The 24786-nt window shown below is 41.2% G+C and overlaps 1 protein-coding gene across 3 annotated transcripts in view; it reads right to left on the bottom strand.

The window, feature by feature from the left end:
• grid2 (glutamate receptor, ionotropic, delta 2) overlaps nucleotides 1-22722 on the bottom strand; it is a 555674-nt gene extending 532952 nt beyond the window's left edge. For 2 of the 3 annotated variants that reach the window (XR_002475295.2, XM_021620870.2), the window contains exon 1: nucleotides 21868-22722. Coding sequence is in view for 2 of the 3 variants with exons in the window: in XM_021620870.2 (XP_021476545.2) it covers nucleotides 21868-21955 (88 nt within the window). In the remaining variant the exon portion in view is untranslated. The remainder of the gene's footprint in view (nucleotides 1-21867) is intronic. The other variant, XM_021620869.2, reaches the window with a different exon arrangement.
• Nucleotides 22723-24786: the final 2064 nt, after the last annotated feature.

Raw genomic sequence — 24786 nt, 5'->3', positions numbered from 1 at the left:
GAGAACAGTCTATGACTTGGGTGACAGGAGTCTGACAATTTTCTGATACACAAAAACTCCTATTTTGCTGGAAACAAGCAAACTCTGGAAGCAAAGAAGAGCAGATGATTGAGGCAGTTTGTCATAATGCCATTTGATATGCTTTCGTCTGCAAAACATTTGTACAACGTCTCTCCCATTTAGTGTAAATGGGAGATAAGCAGCACTATAATATGATGGAGAAGCTGCCAACTATCTTCCCTTTGCCTGACAGTAAAGGGACTGACTGACTGGCTTTCATTAATAGCACTGGGAAACACTGAGCAGAGAGTAACACATAGTAAGACAATACGACAGTCTAAGTAAACAAATCATCTATGGAGGCTCCATTACTGCTCTTCAAGACAGTGAGGGTCTTCGTAGTTGGTGTTTGTTCAAATGGAGTCATGTTCAATCGATTCCAAGATCACGTTAATGTAGATATGGCATCAGCTCACTGACAGACGGGCTCTTTGTAGCTCTTGGATGGTGACAGAAGTGACAATGGGAGATCATGACAGGATGACATGGCTATCGTGGACAGCATGTCCAAGAGATGGGACATCAGCTCCAGCTAAAGATGGACCAAACAGTCCATCGTTGAGTGATGAGTTGACGTGAAAACCTGAATAGGCATAGTAGGGCCTTAAGAGCCAATCATAGGCGACCCCTGCTGCCGAGAGATTGTTTTTGGAGTCTCTTCCTTGTATTGTTCTTAGTGGAGTTTTATCTGCTGTCATTCTGATTCCCTCTAGATATTGAGGAGGATGTCAGACACAGCAGGAGCGCAGACAGAGTCACAGATGCACCACCACACGAGCCCATACAGTAGATCCAAAGATCTTCGCCCGTTACTAAAGGTGAGCTCGCCAGATAACAACTCATTTGTTTGCGTTAGTTTGAGAAAAACGTCTCACTTCACGCAAAATGTTCGCCCTGATCATCAGTCAATCCTGTGTTTTGCCTTCTCACTCACCGTGCCTCGAAACTCCGGACTAAAATCCAGACACGGCACCGCCAAATAAATACGTATTTTTCATTTTCATTTAGCGTGCCCATTTCAATGAAACCGTCTTCAAGCTGAGATTTTGCAACACTGGCCTCTTGACATTTCTGAAATAGATTTTTTTGGGGGGAGAAACAAATAGCTCAAAAGTTGCGTTTACACTTCAGTACCTCCATTTATCAACTCTTGCCATTCCACAGCTAATTCACATTGTTCTTTGAAGGAGGGTGTTTCTTTTTACTCAGAGTCTGAACATTTAACTTTTAACATTCATGAGCAACAAGGTACTCAGGGTTGCTTTTAAACATTGAGCGTACATAATAATAATTAATAATAATAATAATAAAGTTAGTTTGCAATCCTGACAGATTGGATACTGTACAACACGTTTGCATGAGGCTTCAATCCAAAAGTGTAAGACTTACAAATCAAGCAGTGTTGAGTGCCGTACCACAGTATGAATGATGACAGCGTGTCAAGGCTCTTTGTAGTGACATGTTTCTTATGGTAATCAAGCCTTTGACACAGCATCATACCAATGACAATTGTCCTAATTGCATTCTATGTTTACAGCTTTCCTCACATGCAGCACTCAGTTCATTGCAAAGCGAGGCCAGAAAGAAAGGGGCTAGGTAGGAGGTAGGGACCAGGAGAGTGCCACAAGGCTGGTTGGTAACCTTAAGTAGACAACGATGTGCCAATGGGGTCTGTAGCTTAGTGATAATGTAAAAACTACTACTAAAATCTTAACAGATAGGCAATGTTTTTATAGATATAACCGAGTTGCTGAGTGAATTGAAACATACCCTTCTGACGGTCATAGGGGTGGTGTTGGTGTGGTCGCAGTAGCAACAAGCACATAGGGGGCACAAAGGCACGTACCCCCTCAGATTTGTCCTTTTTTTTTTAAATCAGATGTTAAATGAATTACTAAACTTCCTTTAAGCCCACGTTTTATCACAATTATATATAAAAGATCTGTCAGCGGTATTTTGCAAACACACAATGTTTGATTTATGGCTCTAGATTTCAGGAAAAAGCTATTTCAGGTGTTTGAAAATTGTGAACTTCTCCAACTTTCGGAGGGGCAAGCAGCCCCTGTCCGGACCACCCCCCCCCCTCCATCCTCATGTACTTTGTGCACCCTCTAATGGGTGCCCCTTGGCTGCCAAATAACTACTTCTCCCTAATGTGTGGAAACGGAAGATGTACACAGATGTACACAGTACACAGTAAGCAAAATAGCCTGGTCAATCCTGGGATAAGGGGGAGTGAAATTGATTTAATGTTTTTATGATAACTAGAAGTTGGCTAATCACATGACAAAGTAGTGTCTTCAAATTGAGGAGTGTTTTTTTTTGTTGATGTTGCAAGGTCAGAATGCAAGTCTGTTTTGGAAATGGGTGCAAATGCAAAGTTTTCCTCAAGTGTGTGTCACTTAATATGCATGCCATTAAAGAAAGAGAGGGATTTTAGGTTATTACATATTGATGAAAGAAATGTTACCCACAAATGTAACAGTCAACCATAATAACTTTATTACATTATTGGCAATGTATTACATTATAGCATTTATTACTTTATAAATGCAAAAGTTATTACATTATTAGCAGCTATTACATTATTGTCAGGTGCTACGGGGTCTACTAATGAGCGATGTGTGAAGCCGGTGCTAGCGGGACCACCTGAGGGTCACAACCTGACTAAGGTCCTATGGACGCTGACGGTTTGTTGCTGTCGGATGATCCAGTCCGTTAAATATAAAAACGCGTCGATGTTCGTATCAAGACGCCTGTTTCAGTCGGCGGTGTTTAAACAAGTGTGGGCGGTTTATGAGTTGACTTGTTTCTGCGCTTCATTGAGGGAGAGTTCAAATGAGCACAGACCCACTGTGTACAGCGGTGTTGTGCTCTCCTCTCGCTCCTCAGATGTCATCCTGTATTTATGAGGGCTAAAACTGGATCACTGACAGCTCAAAGATCCAAAGCTAAAGGGCGGGTAGCTTGGGAGCAGCAAGTGCTATAGCTGCGTTAAATAAACCCCACGGTGAAGACAGAGCTCAGATAAGACTGGAGAAGTTCCAGACACGGTTATGGATTCTGTTTCAGCTCCGATGCGTATATAAAGTTCGACATATTAAAAACATTTTATTGTATAAATGTTTAATGGCCTTGCACAGCCGTAGCGATTCAATATTGAAGAGGATTGAAATCCCATGTCTCCATGTAGCAAGCGATGTTAAGCAGAAAATCTCTGGAATGTGTCCAGGCTCCAATTATCTGTAGGCCAAGGAGAGGAAGGCGGAGGAAAGAGAGAGGGAAAGAGACAGGGGAAGGGTGGAGGAAGGAAAGAGGTCCATTTATGTGAAGGAGTGGTGGATGGAAACGGACAGGGGGAATTATGCTAAACTAGCGAACAGCTCAGTTGGATGTGGGTCTGCTGCACAATCATGCAAAATGAAGCACAGCACCAGTCCGCCTGAATCTACAAGATATGAGCATCTGAAGAGCAAGATGGAAGGGACTTTACATCTATCGTACATGAGCAAAGAATAACTGGGGAGAAACACAAATGTAACGCATAACTGCAATGTTATCCAGTCCAACCATCATACAGTACTGCTGAAGACTGATCGGGCAGTTGCTAAACATGGACAGTTCAATGTGTGGTGGACACACAGTAGCATGCCTTTGAGGAATTGCATGCCGTGTTTAGTCCAGGGACAAAACCCTAAAATACAAACAAGCGCTACACAGATTGGAGTGAGCAGATGAAGCCGGGGACAGAGCTGACCATAGAAATGCCAGTGGTTTGGAAAGGGCAACAATGGCCAGGGGGAACAGTGACCACAGCTACTGGTTTTTCCCTGTGATCCCTCATTGTGTAAAATCTCCACATTGCAACTTGCTCTCTCCAACACACACACACACACACACACACACACACACACACACACACACCTGAGGTTTGTGTTACTGTTGACAGGTTAAAACCTCGAAAAGTGATTTCATTTCCAAACCACGTAATATGGTGTAAGCCGCCTCGAAGGCGTTTACACATCTGTAAACATAAAACAGCTCTTTGAAATGCTTGAAAATGCATCTCATTGGTGAGCGGACTTCTTTTTACATCATCATCATCTCGCTCTAGACGGTGTTCATGACAGTAACGTAAACTGCCACATGAAATGGCCATCAGCAGCAATGCAGCTGCATCTCCCACTCCTCGCCCTCAGCAGCCCAAAGCCATTTACAACATGATGGGGGAGAGAGAGCTCCGCGTAGCCTCTGGCCATTCTAATTATAACAAACAGGTCTAATACACACTGTGTAATCTCCCAGCCAGTTATGATAAACACATTAGAGCGGAATGAAAGGGCTTTAGCAAATAAATAAAAAATGAAACGGCACCTATTCTGGCTTTGTGTAAAGAGCGAGATCCGATAACAAGAAAGGCAATTTCCCCGTCAGATAACATGAATGTGTGCAACTCGGCTCATATGAAATGGGGAAGCGGGCTAAATGAGCTATGTGGCTAGACGGCTGCTCTCAGCGCTGAGCTGAATTCCACAGTGGATTGACTGGGTGACAGGCTGACAGGGCAGCACTGGCAGATCAAACACACGACAAAACACAGCGAATGCAGGGCTGCCCAACCTCTCCTCTCCACCCATCTCTCGTCTCGCATTCTTTTCCCCATTCAGCCTTCCCCTCAAAACCCTCTCAACCTTTAATGTAAACCTCTCAACCCCTTTTCACACTATTTTTTCAGATAATATGTGCCATTCTAGAGCATGTGTACACATGTGGGATTAAAAAAAAAGTAGCAGTTGAAAATTAAAATATAGTATACCTTTTCTTATCACTGTTAGCACAGAACTAAAGAAAAAAACATGTTCCTGGTCAAATCGAGCTCAGAAAAACTGGAACATCAATATCAAGGGTGACTTTGAATTTTAGAATTGTATTTATTTTTTGTTGTTACTTTTACGCTTTTTATCATTGTGTTCAATTGGTAGTTACAGTCTTGTCTCATCGCTGCAACTCCCGTATGGACTCGGGAGGGGCGAAGGTCGACAGCCGTGCATCCTCCGAAACACAACCCAACCAAGCCGCACTGCTTCTTGACACAATACAAACTTAACCCGGAAGCCAGCCACACCAACGTGTCTGAGGAAACACTGCACATGGCGACCGTGTCAGCGTGCACTGCGCCCGGCCCGCCACAGGAGTCCCTAGTGAACGATGGGACAAGGACATCCCTGCCGGCCAAACCCTCCCCTAACCCAGACGACGCTAGGCCAATTGTGCGCTGCCCCAGTCGTGGCCGGCTGTGACAGAATAATCTAAAGTTAGACGCGATGATATGTTCCAATTCTTGACCTGTATCAGTTTCGCAGAAGCTGACCCTCTGGCCTTTAGGAACTCTTTACAAACTGATCAGAGTGATAGTGACCCATTGTGGCAATACAGAATGTTAACAACCAAACACAGGTCAGAGTAACATCACTTGTCTGTTCTTTCGACCAATTGTTTGGTCAACATTTTCAAATGTGTATTTTTCCATATGCAGTGCATTCGGAAAGTATTAAGACCCCTTGACCTTTTCCACATTTTATTACGTTACAGCCTTATTCTAAAATGTATCAAATAGTTTCACACAAAATATCACTCTACACACAATACCCCATCATGACAAAACAAAAACAGTTTAGACATTTTTGCAAATGTATTCAAACTAAATTTACATAAGTATTCAGTCCCTTTACAGCACTTTTGGCAGCGATTACAGCCTCGAGTCATCTTGGGTATGATGCTACAAGCTTGGAACATCTGTATTTGGGGAGTTTCTCCCATTCTTCTCTGCAGATCCTCTCAAGCTTTGTCAGGATGAATGGGGAGCGTTGCTGTACAGGTACGTTCCGGTCTCTCCAGAGATGCTAGATTGGGTTCAAGTCCAGGCTCTGGCTGGGCCGCTCCGAAGGCATTGTATAGACACATCTTATGTGTTTTAATCAAATCAGCTATATTCACTGAGCTTGTCTGACGCTTTAAAACACATTAAGACGCACAAATGACTTGAGGGAGTCTGACCAGCAATTGATTTGATTGTGCCGGGCCGGGCTCAGACTTGTGTGTTGTGTTAAAAAAAATTACAGCGAGTGACTGTGACTAGCACCCGTTGTCTTTCTCTCCTCCCTGCTGCAGCGCAAAACATAAAATTGTTTATCGCGCTGTCCATGTTGCTCAAGCTAAACATAATTACAGCCCCCCAAAAATTCTGTTACCGACATTCCCTTATCCCTTAACACTTCCTCTCATTACGTGACACGTATGCATCGCATGGACGTGACCTATAGGGCCTGACCTATAGGATATCATAATCGCGTCAAAAAATGTGTTAGAACAACTCCAAACACCATAACAACAAAATGGATGCAGAGGACGTGACAAATCAACTCGAAACGGGGAATGTTTACTGGTTGCTCATGAGTCAAAGGGGAGCTCAGATGTGTGGAATTACATTTGACTAGTTGTGGAAAGTACTGGAGATCAAGAAAAATTAGGTAAGGCGCAAGAGCTGTGCGCATATTATGTGTGCCAAATCTAATTTTTCGTACCAGAGAGTCTGTTGTAAAAGTGTTTTTGTCAATTCTTCATTACAGCAAAGACTAGAAATTCATGCATGCAATTTCCGAAATGGAACGGTTTATTTATTATTTAAGTTAATTATTCAAGGATCGCTTCATTTTATTTTAAAACTAAAATGCTTGATTGCATTTCAAATAAGGCTGTGTGATGGCATGAGCATCATCAATGATTGATTGATACAGTAGCCTATATACGTTTTGAAATAGAGGCCTAAGTAAGTTACGGTATTGAGACTAAACAGGATGCCCTCTTAGGCCTACAGCTCAATGGTGGTTATGCAAGGCTGCAATACTAAGCCTACTAATGATAATGACATGACTTATTATTATAATGATGATCATCATTATAATAATAGTAATAATAACAATAACAAGGAGATCAAGAAAAATTAGCTTTATTATTATTATAAATAAAACATTTCGGACTATTTGGAACAGTGTAAACAAGACTAAATCAATTATAAGTAATACCAGAGAGGCTGTTCTAACAAACAAAAAAAGTGTAAAGCCTTTATTATAGCAAAGCAAATATTAAAAACAGACGAATTTGTGAAATTGTTTAATTGACATATTGTTGCGTGTGGCTTGATGCTCACAGGCTATTAAACAAAAACTCAATCAAGCAACAGAAGCCGGATCTGTCTTATTTCTGTAGATATATATGATTTAGGCTTTGAGGATGATTTATAAAGCCAGGCAAATTTCATGGTTAGGATATTGATTATAGATCTTAAGTTGGGGTTTCCGCTCTCCTCACTTTTCTTAGACAATAAGGTAAGGGCTGTCTCCTAACTCCACTGCTACTTCCGCCACATTATTCTCAACACCAACATGCTGGTTAACTTTGCTATTATGCACATAGCAACATGGTCTAGGAAAAGGTGCCAATTCAAAAGTGCACTGATCTGTTTCAGAACCACGGACAGCAACCACTATCCCAACGCTGAAGAAAGCTCATGTTATAAAATAATATCATTTTTATTAGTGTTGCACCATTGTTGTTACGTACTGTAATATAACCATATACAATTTATGTAGCACATGTCTTAGTGATGGACTGTGCCATCCCCACGGCCTCCACGATGGATTGGTCCACTCAGACAGGTGCAAATCAGTCTTGTACACCATGATAAATATATATATATGTATATATACTTTTTGTTGTTGTTGCTACTGCTCGACTAAAGAATTCTTGGTCGACCAACAGCCTATCAACCAAACAATTGACCAGTTGACTAAATGGAGTCAGCCCTTGATGCTATGGTGTCTCAAGATGGACAAACAGTAATATTGGCGCTTTTTTCAAGAGAAGGTTTTTTTAAGGGAGTATGTGAGGCACAGATGTTCACGTCGCCTAGCCGAGTTCTGCTAGGGGCAAGCCGAATCTAGTATGCTGGTGCCTTAAAGACGAGATTTTGAGGACCGTTGAGGTCTTTCAGCTTTTGCTTTCACGTAGAAACCTTTCTGTCAAAGGGGCCGGTACTGTTGCATCGATTTATATGGATGCTGACCCACAACAAAGCCACTGGTGTAAGGTGTGATCAGCCACAGCTTTGAGGGAAGTACAGGTGACCGACGACAGCCCTTGAAGTGACCCCATCATCACAGAGTCAAGAAGGGTTAAGAGGGAGCCGGGCCAGAAGGCTTTGAGGCCTGCTAACCTCTTCACCTGTTTGGTTATGCTGCATTAAGTCTGTCAATGAGAGCCTTGGCCAAGGCCTATCACAATCACGACAGCCAGGGATGATGAGAAGGGTCAAAGGGGAGGTTTGTGGCTATGAATTTAGACCACCGCAGGGAGGACACAAAAACCACATACAGGTGGTGGATAGCAGGGGTTAAGGGTAAGGAGTGATAAGTGAGCCCTCAGCTTGGAATCTCCAGAGAACAGCTTGATATGACCACAGGCGGGAAAGGTATAATGTGAAGGTGACCAGTATTAGTGCCTCAACAGGGAGCACGGCTTTACCAAGTAAATCATTGTGTTGACTCGGCCGTACCTGGGGACAGCTGCAGCTGAGGGGTGGGGGTGGTGCTGTGGCATGGGTGTAGTAACAGTATTGTGTGTGAACTATTTAAGAGCCGGTTTAACTCCACAAACTAAAGCCAGCAAAGGAATACCTCCCAGGAAGAGAAAAACATTTGGCATCTGAAATGAGATACTGTGCATCTATCAAGGTGAATATCTGTATACAGGCGTGGCGTATGACACACAAAGAATTTACTAGTGGATACAACTAAAGCCATCATCATCCTCATATGGGTACTGTACACCCAAGCATCTACACTACAGTAGCATAAATGTGAGAATAATATGTCATGTCTGCCACAGAGTAAACAAGCACTATTGGCCAGCAAATTGTCCAGCTCACAGGATGAATTCCAATTACAGTAATGTCAGAACTCCTGTCATGTCCTATTTTTACCCCACATCCTGTGAGATTACACACCTAGTATGACAATACACCCTCTGGTACAGTAGCTCCAACAGACAGCCTTAACGTAGCACTGCCTTGGCCAGGTGCCTAATCACAACTCCCGGGGTGCGTTGATGTGTACGCCACAGCGCTACCCCTGGGGAACCAACCCAGGCCCTATTATCCAACATCAACCAGGATCTACTTCTCCTTGACCTGGGAGCTTCACACCTCCAACCTACACATGTATCTACCGAGATACACGCAGAAGCGCACACACACACTGGGTAAAATGTATCCCTAGGCCAAAAAATGAATTTGATATTTTTTATTCTGCTGAGCTTCTCCACTGTTCTATGTCCTATGTTTCTCACACGTTTCCTCCCTGCAGACAGCATTTGCTATGTTTTATTTTCTCTATACTGTAAATAGTATATGGGCACTGTACTTCTGTGGACGTCGGCAAGCCTCCTCTGCTAGCCTTAGAGTTACTGTAAATCCACCTCAATCACCCCACCCCTCCTAAAACTTTCCTTCTCCTCAATGATGATGTCTATGTGCTATTGTATGACGTGTAGTCCTATAAGCTCTATCACTACCGTGTGTTGCGCCACTTGTATCGGATACAGCGGGGGGTCTAAATGATGAGGTGGAGGGCGAGTCATGACATGAGTCAGTGTTTGACCTTTCCTGAGAGCACAGAGTCATGTCCCATTTCAGGGTCACATGAAATCAAAGGAATTACTGGGGCAAAAACAACAATATCCACACGATTAGACTGGGCTTCTTCTAAAGAGGATTTAGAGCTTAACTTTCTAAGACTTACAAGACTTATGCTCAAGACAGGCAGTAATTGAATAAGGCATTTGCACAAGTATTATCGCATGAGTTATAATTCGTTTTATTTAATACGACAAACACATATTTCTGTCAAGTAAAACTGTCCAAATAGGCAACCTTGCATGCTTTGACATGTGTAACGTTCGTCGTCCTCATCTGAGGAGTATGAACGATCGGAGGACCAATGCGCAGCGTGGTAAGTGTTCATGATGAATTTATTAAACACAGAACACTAAAACAAAAATAACAAAGAGAAAGACACGAAACGAAACCGTCCTCTCTGGTGACATACACAAAGACAGAAAACAATCACCCACGAAACACAGGTGGGAAAAGGCTACCTAAGTATGATTCTCAATCAGAGACAACTAACGACACCTGCCTCTGATTGAGAACCATACCAGGCCAAACGCAAAACACAACATAGAAAAACGAACATAGACAACCCACCCCAACTCACGCCCTGACCAACCTAAAACAAAGCCATAACAAAAGAACTAAGGTCAGAATGTGACAATATGCTGAAGTAGAGATGATGGTAATTCGGTCATTTTCCCCGACAAAGACATCTAGACATTGTTTTACAACAAATCAAATCAAAGTTAATTTGACACGTGCACCGAATACAACAGGTGTAGTAGACCTTACAGTGAAATGCTTACTTACAGGCTCTAACCAATAGTGCAAACAAGGTATTAGGTGAGCCTTGGTGGTATAATGATCAAGCATGTTCTGTAAATATATTCTCATTATCCTCCCATCAATTCCTTGGAATTGAGGATGACAAGTAAATGGGGTCAAATGAGCTCAACGTGAACATTGCACAGCAGTAACCATTTCAGATTGCACCTAAAAGAGGAATCGCATACAAAAACAATTAATTTCCTTACGCTTATAGAGAAGAGGGAAGATGGGGTTAGAAATATAGAAGGGGAGAAAGAGAGGAGAGCACTTTTCAGCACTTTAGATCTAAGATCTTCTTAACCCAAGAGAAGGGGGGTGGGGGGGGGGGGGGTTGGAGAGAACAGAAGAAAACAGAGGGCAAAAGGGCTCTCTAAAGCAGAGAGGGTAATGATGACCACCGACACAGCCTCTCCCGAGGAGGCTCAGCTCCAGCTCTCTCTTCCCAGCATCAGTTGTTAGTGGAATGGAGAGGGTAATGCGGCGCTTGGTCATGCCAGACATTTGTCTCTCACTGTTATGTCGAGAATGACTCTTATTTAGCATTTTTTGTTTCTTACCAGTCAGAGCTAAATAGTCCAACAGCAATGACACAATAACAGTGACCTGACAATTAAATCAATTAAACAAACAAACCCACATTAAAAAGACCCATTAAAAAGGTACGCTGGTTGAGTTGTGTATAGTCCCGATTCGTGCTGAAAATCCAACTTTTTTGATACTGTATTTAAAACTGTCATACCAACAATGAATGCTTGCGTCTGTGAGCCTGGTTGTTCTGTGCTTTGTGTAAGAGAGCCAGGATAAAGATGAATGCTGAGGTAAACTGTAACCACTGGCGTGGAAAGATGAGTTGAGCAACAAAGAGTCATGGTGAATCATACAACAGTGTTGTTCAAGCCTTTGCAAACATGTCTGGTTGATTTATTGACTATTAAATAAACAGGGTCAGTTAACAAACAATACTCAGCTAATTGACATGAATCATTTTAGGGGAAAGGTTTAGGGGAATCTTTTAAATGAATACCACCCAGGCTCACTTGTTGGCTCTGTGTCTTCAGTTGGTGCATAAAAGCAAATGATGAATTATTTCAAAATGAAAACAAATATCTACTTCCCATTGAAGAAGTCTTCCTGGGGATTTAAATGAATTCTATTCATATTTTCAACACGTTTTTTTAATGGTCTATAGATTTTGTTACTGCCCAACGGAAACTGAGGAGGAATCAGACAAACTAGGTGAAACCTTTGTTATCCACAGTCAATTCGGTCAGTCGAGGAGTGAATAAAACCCGGGTGGACAATTAACGATGCTTGACATTTTCCATTCAAGATGGTGTATTATAATCATTATCATGTACCAGGCAAATAATGCCTGCTGCGCGAGCCTTGATTGGCGTGCTCAGTATACTGCGGTGCTGCAGTCAACTGAGACCTTGTTCACTAAACACAGAGAACATTACTCCTGTTCTCAACATGACTTTGAAAAGACAATGCAACTGAGAAATGTTCTCTGTTATGCACCCTGTGAATAATTGAGAAATATGTACAGCTAACCCATGTACAGTATACTAATATAATTTATAATATATACAAATAAGCAAATGATTTTATGCAAAGCAATATGCAGTAGTAAATGCGTATATTTTCGTAGGGGTGGCCCCAGTGGGACTGGAACCCACAACCCTGATGTTGCAAGCGCCAAGTGAGCACAGGACCACACATACAGGACCATACTGTATGTCATACAAAGCATAGTCCACAGGTCTAAAGTAAGAGGACTGGTAAAACACATGATAGGGTTTTGTTTTCTCTCTTTTTTCTCCGCCCTCTCATATATCTTACACCCTTCTCTACTCAACGCTTTGACTGTGGTGAGTCTTGTAAAAAAAATTATTAGGTTGGCTATATCTGTATACAGCTTGCTCGATAGTTCATAGGCATATTAAACATTTTTTTTTGTCATGTCCCGGGACTGGCTTCCTAAAAAATGAACAGAGATTTCTGGATGAAGATTCAGTGAGGGGCAGATGCAGTTGCAGGGGTCCAGTGAACTCAGTAGTAACGGACGTTGGTGGAAGAAGGTGAGGACCAAAGCGCAGCGTGCTACGTGTTCGTCATTTTATTAATGGAACTGAACACTGATTAACAAAACAACAAAAGAGAACAACCGAAACAACTCCGTCAGGTGCAAAACACACTAAACAGAAAATAACTACCCACACCACACAGGTGGGAAAAGGCTACCTAAGTATGGTTCTCAATCAGAGACAAGGATAGACAGCTGCCTCTGATTGGGAACCATGCCAGGCCAAACACAGAAATACAAAACATAGAATGCCCACCCCAACTCACGCCCTGACCAAACCAAATAGAGACATAAAAAAGGAACTTAGGTCAGGACGTGACATTAGTGGACTGAAGCTCAGGTCAGCCGTGGCAACTTGTTCAGACAATTAGAAATATATGGCATTGGTGTTGCCATTTGCCTTTATAATAAGGGCTGTTTTATGGTGCTGTGAATTTACTGTCGACTCTCTACACTCTGAAAACACGAATAACTGCTCTCTAATGGAGGTGTTAGGTAGTAACTCTTGAGTTTCAAGTTTGTGGAAGCTCACAATTTCTCCTACCATTTCTACCGCTCTGCGTGACAGTGATTATTATTTTATATGAGCATTTTTGTGGAACAGTTTCATTTCAATAATAACGTTTTCGTTTATCAAAATCATTTTCATGTGGTTAATCATTCAAATCTGAATTAAAATTCCACGAATGCAAGATCACCAGCCTCTGCCATACGGACACATTAATATACTGTGATCCATTGGCAGCTAAATAACTGAGTACATGGAACTCAGAGACAGCCTATAGGCCAAATGCAGCAGTAGGCCTATAACTGCCATCATCAACTAAGTAAAATACATAGGCCTAAAGCTGACAAAAACAGTAGAAAATATCCTGATGAAAGTTCAGGTTATTTCTATCGCATGAATTACTCTACTCCGCCTGTCTGCCCCCCTTTCTTTCTGTCTTGACTTGAGATATCACCAGTGGTGTGCAACATTGTAGGCTATCAAATCAATCAACTGGATCCGTCCGGAAGCTATCGCTAGCAATCTTGCAACGTTGTGTCAACTAGCCTATTCCAGGCCCTCAGTTTCCTGTGCCATTGAGCTCGGGGACAGACGGCTGTTTTTTTTCCTTCTACTGGATATATGGAATCATCAGATCATGCTATTTTGCATGAATCAAGCTCGATGATTATCAAGGATGGGAGAGTGTTGGAAAGATTTATTTTTTTAATCGTATTATTCTCAACAGCGAAGAAAAAATTACTGAGAAGCTCAGCATATTAGTGGTGGACGTGGTGAGTTAAGACAGTCAAAAATCAGACATCCACAAATGGGCAGAGACATGCTCATTGCTCACATTGAACACTCTAAACAAAAGACAATTAAAAAAAATGTCTCACAAGAGAAGCAGGTTGTGAACTCTGCAAACAATGTTTCCACTCCGAGAATGAGAACGGTAAATGACTGTAATTAATACATGCATTAACAGAAATGAATGTAACCAACTTGCATGTGACTAAATAAAAATCTAATCTAATCTTCCTCTCTGCTGAAACTATCTCACTGGAGAAAACATCAGAGTGAGTGAAAACGTGTACCTCCATCTTACTATATGTAACCCACGTATCTGATGCTGTCTGGACAGAAATAGTGTGAAATGGCATAGTATTTTTGTCCAGACAGCATCAGATACAGTACCTGCAGAAAGTATTCACACCCCTTGACTCTTTCCACATTTTGTTGTTTTAAAGCCTGAATTTAAAATGGATTCAATTTAGTTTTTTTTTGTCACTGTCCTACACAGTACCCCATAATGTCAAAGTGGAATTATGTTTTTCATTTTTTTTCCAAATTTAAATAAAATTGAAAAGCTGAAAAATCTAAAAATTCAACCCCTTTGTTATGGCAAGCCTAAATACGTTCAGGAGTAAAACATTTGCTTAATAAGTTGCATGGACTCTGTGTGCAATAATAGTGTTTAACATGATTTTTGAATGACTGCCTCATCTCTGTACCCCACATATACAATTATCTGTAAGGACCCTCAGTCAAGCAGTGAATTTCAAACACAGACTCAACCACAAAGACCAGGGAGGTTTGCCAATGCGTCGCAAAAAGGGGAACCTATTGGTAGATGGGTAAAAATAAAAAAGCAGACATTGAATATCCCTTTGAGAATGGTGAAGTTATTCATTAGACTAACCTTAACTCAATCATTACAAAGATACAGGCGTCCTTCAGAACTAAGTTGCCAGAGAGGAAGGAAACCGTTCAGGGGTTTCACCATGAGGCCAATGGTGAGATTAAAATAGTTAGTACGAGTTTAATGGCGGTTATAGGACAAATCTGAGGATGAAGCAACAACATTGTAGTTACTCCACAATACTAACCTACTTGACGGTGTGAAAAGATGCATCCTGTTTGCAACAAGGCTCTAAAGTAATACTGCAAAAGATGTGGCAAAGCAATTCACTTTTTGTCCTGAATACAAATTGTTATGTTTGGGGGAAATCCAACACATTAACTGAGTACCACTCTCCATATTTTCAAGCATAGTGGTGCCTGCATCATGTTATGGGTATGCTTGTAATTGTTAAGGAATGGGGAGTTTTTCCAGGATAAAAACTAAATGGAATGGAGCTAAACACAGGCAAAATCCTGTACTTAGTCTAGGAGATAAATTCACTTTTCAGCAGGACAACACAATGCCGAATCTACAACGGGGTTGCTTGCCAAAAAGATAGTGAATGTTACAGTTTTGACTTAAATCTGCTTGTAAATCTATGGCAAGACCTGAACATGGTTGTCTAGCAATGATCAACAACATATTTGACAGAGCTTGAAGAATTTTGAAAATAATGTGAGTAATGCGTCTTTCTGTCAGAGCGCGTCTCGGTCAAATAAATGATACATTTTCAATTATTTATTTAGATGGGCAAGGAGGTACTGCAGGGCGGGCCAGGCCCCCTAAGGTTCGTTCATAACTCCGGCCCTGGCGAGATTATTGGCGCATGTTGGCCTTCCGTCCACTCACTCACACACACACACCCACATCTGGAGGCAGAGGCCTGCTGGGGATACCCGGGGGGCTAGGAAGGGATTAAGCCAAAACCTTTACATAGCAGTCAGTCTTCATGCACACACACACACACTCCTCATTATCAGTATGTTCCTGGGATAAGGGCCTCTGTTGTTCTCCAAAAATAGCACGTTTGAAATGGTCCAGTCCATCTGGCCTACCCTACCTGCTGACTGTTTACAAGGATTAGGTACCTACATGTTAGTCGGCCTTAGATTCCAACATACACGTTGTAATAATAAAGATGGAGACAAAAAGTAGGAGAGAATTCATGTAATAAATTGCATTTATACGTAGCTTGTTTCACGTAGAACTTAAAACCTTTTTGCAGTAGCCTTATTTTCATACGGTTAAAGGACCCATGAGCACCAACATGTGAAGTTCACAGGAGCATATCAAATTGGGTGTCAAAATGAAAGCAAAGAGTTTATATTTTTTGGAAATGAAGTCATAGATACTATATTTTTCGACAATTGTCTATCTTATAAATTCATTAATGGCTTTGATTTCTGGTCAAGCAGATGGGAAATGGGTCTTAGAAAACATCTGCCAGAAAAAATCTTGAAAGGTATTATAAATACATCAAAACACAATAATGTTGAATTAAAGACCCCTGCCAACTAATATCAACATATAGTTTGTTTCGGATAAATGATTTGCCTTCTGTACGTTTCAGAAACATCTCCTTGTGCCTTGTAATTCCATTACCAAAACCCACATATCTTTAAGATACAGTATTTTCCCATTTCACACCCTCATCAGGAGGGAGGATAATGAAGATTCACAGAAGTAACAAGTAACGGTAGACTTAGTTAGTGTTTTTACTGATATCAATTTTTGTTTATGAATTATCAAGTGATTCAAAGTTGGTTACCCAGTCTGTAACAGAATTAACGGAAAACCATATACGTCCATGTTTCACACGTTTGGACAGCACAGCACAGTGAAGCACAGTAGAGTACAGAGCAGTAAGGAAGAGTAGAGTATAGTTCAGTTCAGCACAATACAATTCAGTACAGTAGAGCACACTAAAGTAGAGTACAGTATATTGTACTCTACTGAATTATACTTTACTCTACCGTACTATACTTTACTGTACTGTGCTCCACTGTGATGTCCAAACTTGTGAAACAGACATCTATGATTGGTTCAGATTTGGTCCGAACCAACCAAATGTATTATTCATTAGAATAATAGCCAGTGTGTAGAATAATTACTATATATGCAAAGGATGATATTGCATATTTCTACCTTTGTGTACCTATTCAGGATACATCACCATGAAGAGGAAGACATTCAAATCCATAATTATGCATTTCAATGTAGTACAGATCAGGGACCCATGATGTAATTTTGTTACCGGGTGTAAATCCCTTTCCTTACTGTGGTTCAATAACCAAAATAGATGTTTTTTCTGCCCTCGTTTCTGCAGACATCTTTGAATCTAAGGGAGATTTTACAGTAAATCTGTTACCAACCTTTGCGTCGCCACAGTTCTTCTAGTAAATTGTGTTTGGCATACATTTTAAATCCCTCTCTCTCTCTACACAACTGGTCCAACAGGCAGGCGTAGCTGTAAAGTGCCAGGCAGCTACTGGCGTTAAGATTTATTTCCCTTATGCGATGTACTGTTTTGGTCTGCAGTAGCAGATCTCTCTCTCTCCCTCTCTCTCTCTCTAAGCTATATCCACAAACACTTCAATATATAAATGTTTTGAAAGTTTGAACCGAGTAAAAGTTCATCAACATTTCATAAATGTACAGTTGAAGTCGGATGTTAACATACACGTAGGTTTGAGTCAATTGGAGCTGGATCTGTGGATATATTTCAAGGCCTACCTTCTAACTCAGTGCCTCTTTGCTTGACATAATGGGGAAATCTAAAGAAATCAGCCAAGACCACAGAAATCAAATTGGAGACCTCCACAAGTCTGGTTCATCCCTGGGAGCAGTTTGCAAACGCCTGAAGGTACCACGTTCATCTGTACAAACAATAGTACCCAAGTATAAACACCATGGGACCACGCAGCCATCATACCGCTCAGGAAGGAGACATGTGCTGTCTCCTAGAGATGAACGTACTTTGGTTCGAAAAGTGCAAATCAATCTCAGAACAACAGCAAAGGACCTTTTATTGTATATTGAAGATTTACTGTATATTCTCACTGTCACTGAATTATTTAATTAATTAATAGTACAATTAAATTGTGTAACCAAGTAAGAAGGGTATAGACTCAAATTGCTTCAACTCCTTTTAAGTGGGTATAAGAAATGTGTTATTCAAGACCATGTACTAGCCAAGATTGGTGAAGGGTACACAAATAGAATAAAGGTGTTTTGACATTTAAATGTAGTTAAAGAAGGGGCATGGTGGTAACTTTCTGAACTGTTAAAAGTAAGAACACAGTTTAAAGTAATATCGAAAAAATATTGATATTTCAGTTGTGATTGGGGAATACCAACCAAATGATCAGGATTGAAAAAAATAGATTTCCCTTCAAAATTCACCAGAAACAACCATTTCACAGCTACCCATTTCACACCGGAACACATTGACCCCCCCCCCCCCCTCCCCCAATATCCAACACAAAGTTACACCCTTGCTACTGGATGAGTGCCTCACCAACATGCACACTATATGTCGATGTCACTTCCAGTACTCAGTCAGATGTCCAAACACAGGGGAAATCTGAGGCGTATAATCTGCTGAAATAAATATGGAGCAGCAGATCTGTCAGAGCTCGTAGATACATAACTCAATGGGTGGATAGATAGGAAGCACTTCCTACAAACGTGCAGCTCCTCGTTTAAAAGGACGTAGCCTCGACAGCTGCGAAAGGGGTTAGCAAAACACCAGGAACACCCAAATCTATAAACCCATATATTTTGAATCCCACTACCATGGCAAAGACAAAAACAGAAGTGTTCTCCTGTCATATTACAGCAATATATTATTATTAAGGTCACTTTCATAATACATCATGTAACAATTACATAATAAAAAAATCAAAAAAATAATGATAAAGATGAGATTTTCCCCCCTCAGGAGTATTGAAAATTAATACAACATTACAGCTTGAAAAGCTTTAAAGACTCGACCACTAGTGGGGCCACTAGAAGGGCCGGGGAATACGACCACTAGGGGGGGCGGGGTATATAATAAGCATGTCCTCCTGCATTTCGATTTGGGCACTTTGTATTTCAATTGGCTAGGTGCAAAACATAAACAGAGGGCATCTGCTTTAAACAGGGAATCTTTGTTATTCTGCGGAAGGAACAAAGTAGCCTGAAGTGGGACTGTCATGTTGGAATGTTTGGCTCCTCTACATTAGTGTATGGTGAGCGGGTGGATGTGCTGTGTGAGGACGATGCCAGGCAGCTTGGATAATACGAGGGACTTTGGGGCTTTCCAGCAACATAAATCAAATTGACTTTCTGAATAGCCTCATAAAGTGGCACGCCATCGCGATGCCGTGCACGGCGCATCGCCTGTCCCTTCAGCATGCAGATCATTAGAAGGCTCCTCGGCAATCAAGTAATGCGTGTGATATGAAAATGCCTCCCTCAAATTCTAGCGTCACAGGAAAGGATGATGCAGTAGGCTATAAGCTAGGCCAACTAGGCTATAGCACTCTGTTGATTTCAGGTTTTCCCCTTTCCTTCTTTCTTTAACCGCAACAAATAGACTAGAAAGGTATTCCTACATCGTCAAAGTTATGCTTAACGTAGCTTTTCATTCTCCTGACCACTCACTTGTTTTGGGAGACAACGTAGGCCTAATTATTTCCGATGAAACACAATTTTGTTCCTTAATAATTAGGCCTATAACTAAGCCGGTCCTTTTTTTTTATTATGCTGTCCTTTTCTCACTTGACAGTGACATGCGAGGAAATATCACAACCAATAAGTGGCCTAATCTACCATTTCCACCAGGGAGGGGAATCGTAAGGGTAACCTTTCATGTAGGCCTGGTGATTCAAAATAGGAACGTCTAGCAAGGGAAATGAGCTATTGATTGAGGGTGGGGAAGAAAATAATGACTCGAAAACACCACCAAAGGTTGTTCATCGAGGAAAAATGAACAAACAGAGGCTTGTTGTCATTCATCAGAAAAAAGAATGACATTAAAATCACATTACAACTGGGTGGAAAAAAATGAAATAGACACATAATAGGACATAACTAATACTGGAGGCTGAATATTCCCAGTTTTTCACTGGAGAAGCAGCTTGTCCAAAGACCATCCATAAACCAAGTCCCTGATCTTCCCAAATAGCTACAGCTACAAACAGGCTACTGTAAATCACCTACACCTACCTTGTTTCACACTGACAATTTGTCTGATGCATTAAATTGACTTCGATGCATTTTGTCAGGTGTGCGACAAACGAAAAAAATGCATTGCACGACAATGGCCTCACAATAGGCTATCATAAAGTATTGGGGATTGAAATGATCCGAAAAATAAGGCCAATTTACTTGACAGATTGACAGCTATATAGAGAGGGTGGTTCAAGATGAGGTAAAGCGTTTTGTGTTAAGTGCACCTAACACTATCAGGTTTATCTTGCTTATAACATTTTATCCATCAGTGTGTTGCGATGTACCATTGTTGAGAGCCTAAATTGGTGTGCATCTCTCTCTCTCTCTCTCTTTTTCTCTCCATCCCCCATAGAGAGCAATAATGATCATATTTTTTTAGGCACTAACGGAGGCCAACTCCACCATGGCTCATTGACCAAAGGAAAGCCTATTGGGAAATTCATGTTTTTTGGGGGGGATAAACACTGAAAATATGGGCTGGGATAAACACAGGCTTAGGAGATCTTAAACGTTTTGTTCTATGAGGTAATCTTCATCAGCTAACGTCACTTTTTGTGAATTTAAGCATTTATGTAATCAAAACAAGCAGATAACAGCACATTTTTTTAGACTTACATTTTTTTTAACTAGGCAAGTCTTCATATTTCATACAGGTCATGTTAACTGACTGATATTATCTCATAGAACAAAATGTATAAGATCGCTGAAGCCTGTGTCAACCTTATTTTTGATTCCCCCATTCATTTTCCCCAGGAATGGCTGAACGAACCATAGGTAACTCATGTCTGGTTTTAAGGACTACGAGTTGGCAAGCTCGATTTGAGGTCACAATGTGTGTCCATTCAAATATTAACCTATCGCTCACACAAGCAAGACATGCATGAGCGTATACACTATCTCTCAGCCGACCCTCCTCTCATTGCCTACATCTAAGCACATTTTTCCTACACCCCATTTCAATCTGCACACTCAACATTGCCTCATTGTCTATAGTACAGAGAAGGCTAGTGGGAGGAGCTATAGGAGGATGGGCTCATTGTAATGGCTAGAATGGAATAGAATCAAACACATCAAACGTATGGAAACCACATGTTTGACTCTATTCCATTTATTCCATTCCAGCCATTACAATGAGCCCATCCTCCTACAGCTCCTCCCACCAGCCTCCTCTGCTACAGTGGTCCCATTCCTATATTATTGAGGCTATTCCAGGTGAATTGCATGTAGCTAACATGTAATTGTGGAGATATTGTTTAAAGAAATAGAATATCAGCATATTCCTTCCTAATCCGCAGACACCAGGCAATTCTCAAACCACCTGTTTTCAGGCAGCTATTTTCATTGACGCAATGAACAGGAGACCCATTCTATACAGTAAGTTAATATTACATGTTAGCCTATGGTATAAAACATGTATTCACATTTCCCATCTTTAGATTATTGAATATAAAAACATTATGATTAATGCAATTCCCTAACTAAAACATACACGATAATTATATGCAACTTCAATAGTCATTATGTATAATTGCGCATGAGAGGTTAGGTCAAAAATGTCTTTGCAGTATGAGGTAAAAATGAATTGTATTATTGAACAATAATGTATCCCGTACCAATATCATGCTTCGGAACTGACAATGTCCATATTGTTAGAGGTGTGTGGTGGCACAAATGATTTGCCAATTACAGATAGGCTACCCAAATATATGCCGAGGCAAATCCATGCAGAGGGATGGCACCCTTATTAGCGTACTGATTTTGGGAGAAGGCGCACTTACCGATGTGTATGATTGAATCAGAATTCACGGGCTCCCACTCCTGACTCCAAAATATGGCAAGGAACAACACTGCTGAAACAACTTTCATGGCTCCCGCAGTTTAAGGCAATTTTCCCAAGAAGCGCCAAAACCAAGATGAGTGTGACCTGCTAGTTTTAAAATCCCGAGGAGCCAAGGTTTAGTCCATATAGGGATGATCTATCGATGGCTTTCGCACTTGACTTGAATGTAGCTGTTTTCAGAAAGGTAGACGTCCAGTTACCCTGTTGAAAAACCCTTTACATCAAATCGTGCTGAAAGCTATGGAGTTCTCCACAGTCGCATCCAACGCCGGTGCATCCGATCAATCCGAAACTGGGGATAAAGGCAAGCCAAACGCAATGTTCGATCAATAGGAACGCGGTGGTTTGCGTTTCTCATACGCAAATCCTGGGCTGATTTGGAGGAGACCGTAGATTCTGCCTCAGACACGACGCATTTGCTCAGCTTGAACGAATGAAAATAAACTGCAAAACTTGCATTTTCATGCGGTTTCAAAGACTGGATCCATCACTGATATTTAAGACATAAAACAAAAAAAATTATCAAATGTATATTTCACAAGGACCTCCATATTCAAGAATCTGGCAAGCGTAGGTACCACTCTTCTGCTAGATACCACTCTTCTGCGACAGAAAATCAAGTGTAAATTCACCACGGTGCGCTCGATGAGGCTCCGCATGCGGATTCTCTCTAGCAGTCGGTGGGTGAGCTATACTGAGTGGAAGGAGGCCCGGTAGAGAGAGCCAACTACAGGGACAGCAGCAGCAGTTGCCAGCCGCGCATTTTCTGGAACATAATTACCTGGAAGGAAGACTGACGGAGTCAGAGAGAGGATGATATGCACAGAGGGCGGGGATTTCTCACATGAACCGAGAGAGGCAATCTGGCCAAGCTCTAGCTCCGCCCTGGTTCAGCGGTGGGCATCTCCATGCTCCTCATAGACTGGGGGACACTGGGCATAGGCTAATCTTAAATCTGTTGACAATCGTCTATTAAAGACTCAGTAGGAAAACACTTTGGATCACTTTTGATAGGTGTCAAGTGATCCACTTATACATATTTTCAATCAAATTACATAGTTTCACACCCAAAACCAACTAAATCAAATTGGTCACATACTTAGTAGATGTTACTGCGGGTGTAGCGAAATGCTTGTGTTCCTAGCTCCAACAGTGCAGTATTATCTAACAATTGTAAACAATACAAATTGAAAAGTACAATAATGGAATTAAGAAATATATAAATATTAGCACGAGCAATGTCGGAGTGGCATTGACAAAAATACATTAGAATACAGTATATACATGAGATGAGTAAAGCAGTATGTAAACATTATTAATATGACTGGTGTTCCATTGTTAAAGTGGCCAGTAATTCCATGTATATAGTGCAGCAGCCTCTAAGGTGCAGCGTTGACTAACCGGGTGGTAGCTGGCTACTGATGGTTATTTAACAGTCTGATGGCCTTGAGAATAAAGCTGTTTTTCAGTCTCTCGGTCCCAGCTTTGATGCACCTGTACTGACCTCACCTTCTGGATGATAGCAGAGTGAACAGGCCATGGCTCGGGGGGTTAATGTCATCGATTATCTTTTTGGCCTTCCTGTGACATCGGGTGCTGTAGGTGTCCTGGAGGGCAGGCAGTGTGCCCCCGGTGAAGCGTTGGGCAGACTGCACCACCCTCTGGAGAGCCCTGTGGTTGCGGGCGGTGCAGTTGCCATACCAGGCGGCGATACAGCCCGACAGGATCCTCTCAACGATGCATCTGCAAAAGTTTCTGAGGATCTTAGGGGCCAAGCCAAATTTCGTCAGCCTCCTGAGTTTAAAGAGGCGCCGTTGCGCCTTCTTCACCACACTGTCTGTGTCGGTGGACCATTTCAGATTGTGTGAAGGAAACTGTTCATATTGTCTTGTCACAGAACTTTCACACAACATGGGCAGTCATTAGCTAGAGAAGACCAATGGGAGTGCAGTAGAGTGGACACTGGACATAGCCTACACCAATTACAAAAGGAATCACACACACAAACTGATACGTCTCCACACTAATACACCAGAGGAAGCCGTCACTGGAGAATCCTACATCGAACTCGTTCCATTGTATATGCCTTTTAAATAGGCTACAGTATTCCAACTTCCAACTAAACTACAATTCTGTATATGTGTAAGTTTCCAACATACATAAAATCTTATTCAAGCAAACCTTTGATGAGCTCAATATTACCAATTCATGGATCACATTAATAAAATGCAATATCATATTCTGGAACATTGATCTGTAGATTTTCATATAGAGCACAATTTTAAAACTCTAATGTTTAAACTATAAAACACGAGAAGAATTTGAGCAGCTGAAAGCTTAATCTACATATGAAATTGAAAGTGAGGTCAAATTCGAAGTTGGATTTTTAAACTCAAGAGCAATGAAAGTACACGTCAGTAACACTTCATTTTACGGGGTAATTATTAGAGAGCAATTGCATATGTAATTACACTAACAAGTATTGTAATTGATTGTAGTAATACATAGTTACACTACAATACCAACATGCAACTGATGGTAATTGCAGTCTGTAATTACAGAGGTGTAACAATGAATGCGTGTTACCATGTTTGTTAAAAATGTTAAAGTAGCTGATAGAATCCCAACTATATATCCAAAAGCACCATATTTCAGGCTGCACAAACCATGTGATAAGTGTTAGCCAATTGACACAATTCGGCAATTAAAGGCCTCTGGAGTCTGATGCCCAGGCCAAATGGCAACAAACAATTTCAGACACATAAAAACAGTTATGGTTAAAATTGTGAGCTAGTCATTTGTGCTTGCCAAATTGTAGGCCTATTAAGCTTGGTTGAATAATGGTTTATCAATGGAC

The sequence above is a fragment of the Oncorhynchus mykiss genome, chromosome 11, assembly GCF_013265735.2.
Source record: "Oncorhynchus mykiss isolate Arlee chromosome 11, USDA_OmykA_1.1, whole genome shotgun sequence".
In the NCBI taxonomy this organism is placed as follows: Eukaryota; Metazoa; Chordata; class Actinopteri; order Salmoniformes; family Salmonidae; genus Oncorhynchus; species Oncorhynchus mykiss.
This window is presented reverse-complemented; position numbering and strand designations above follow the sequence as displayed.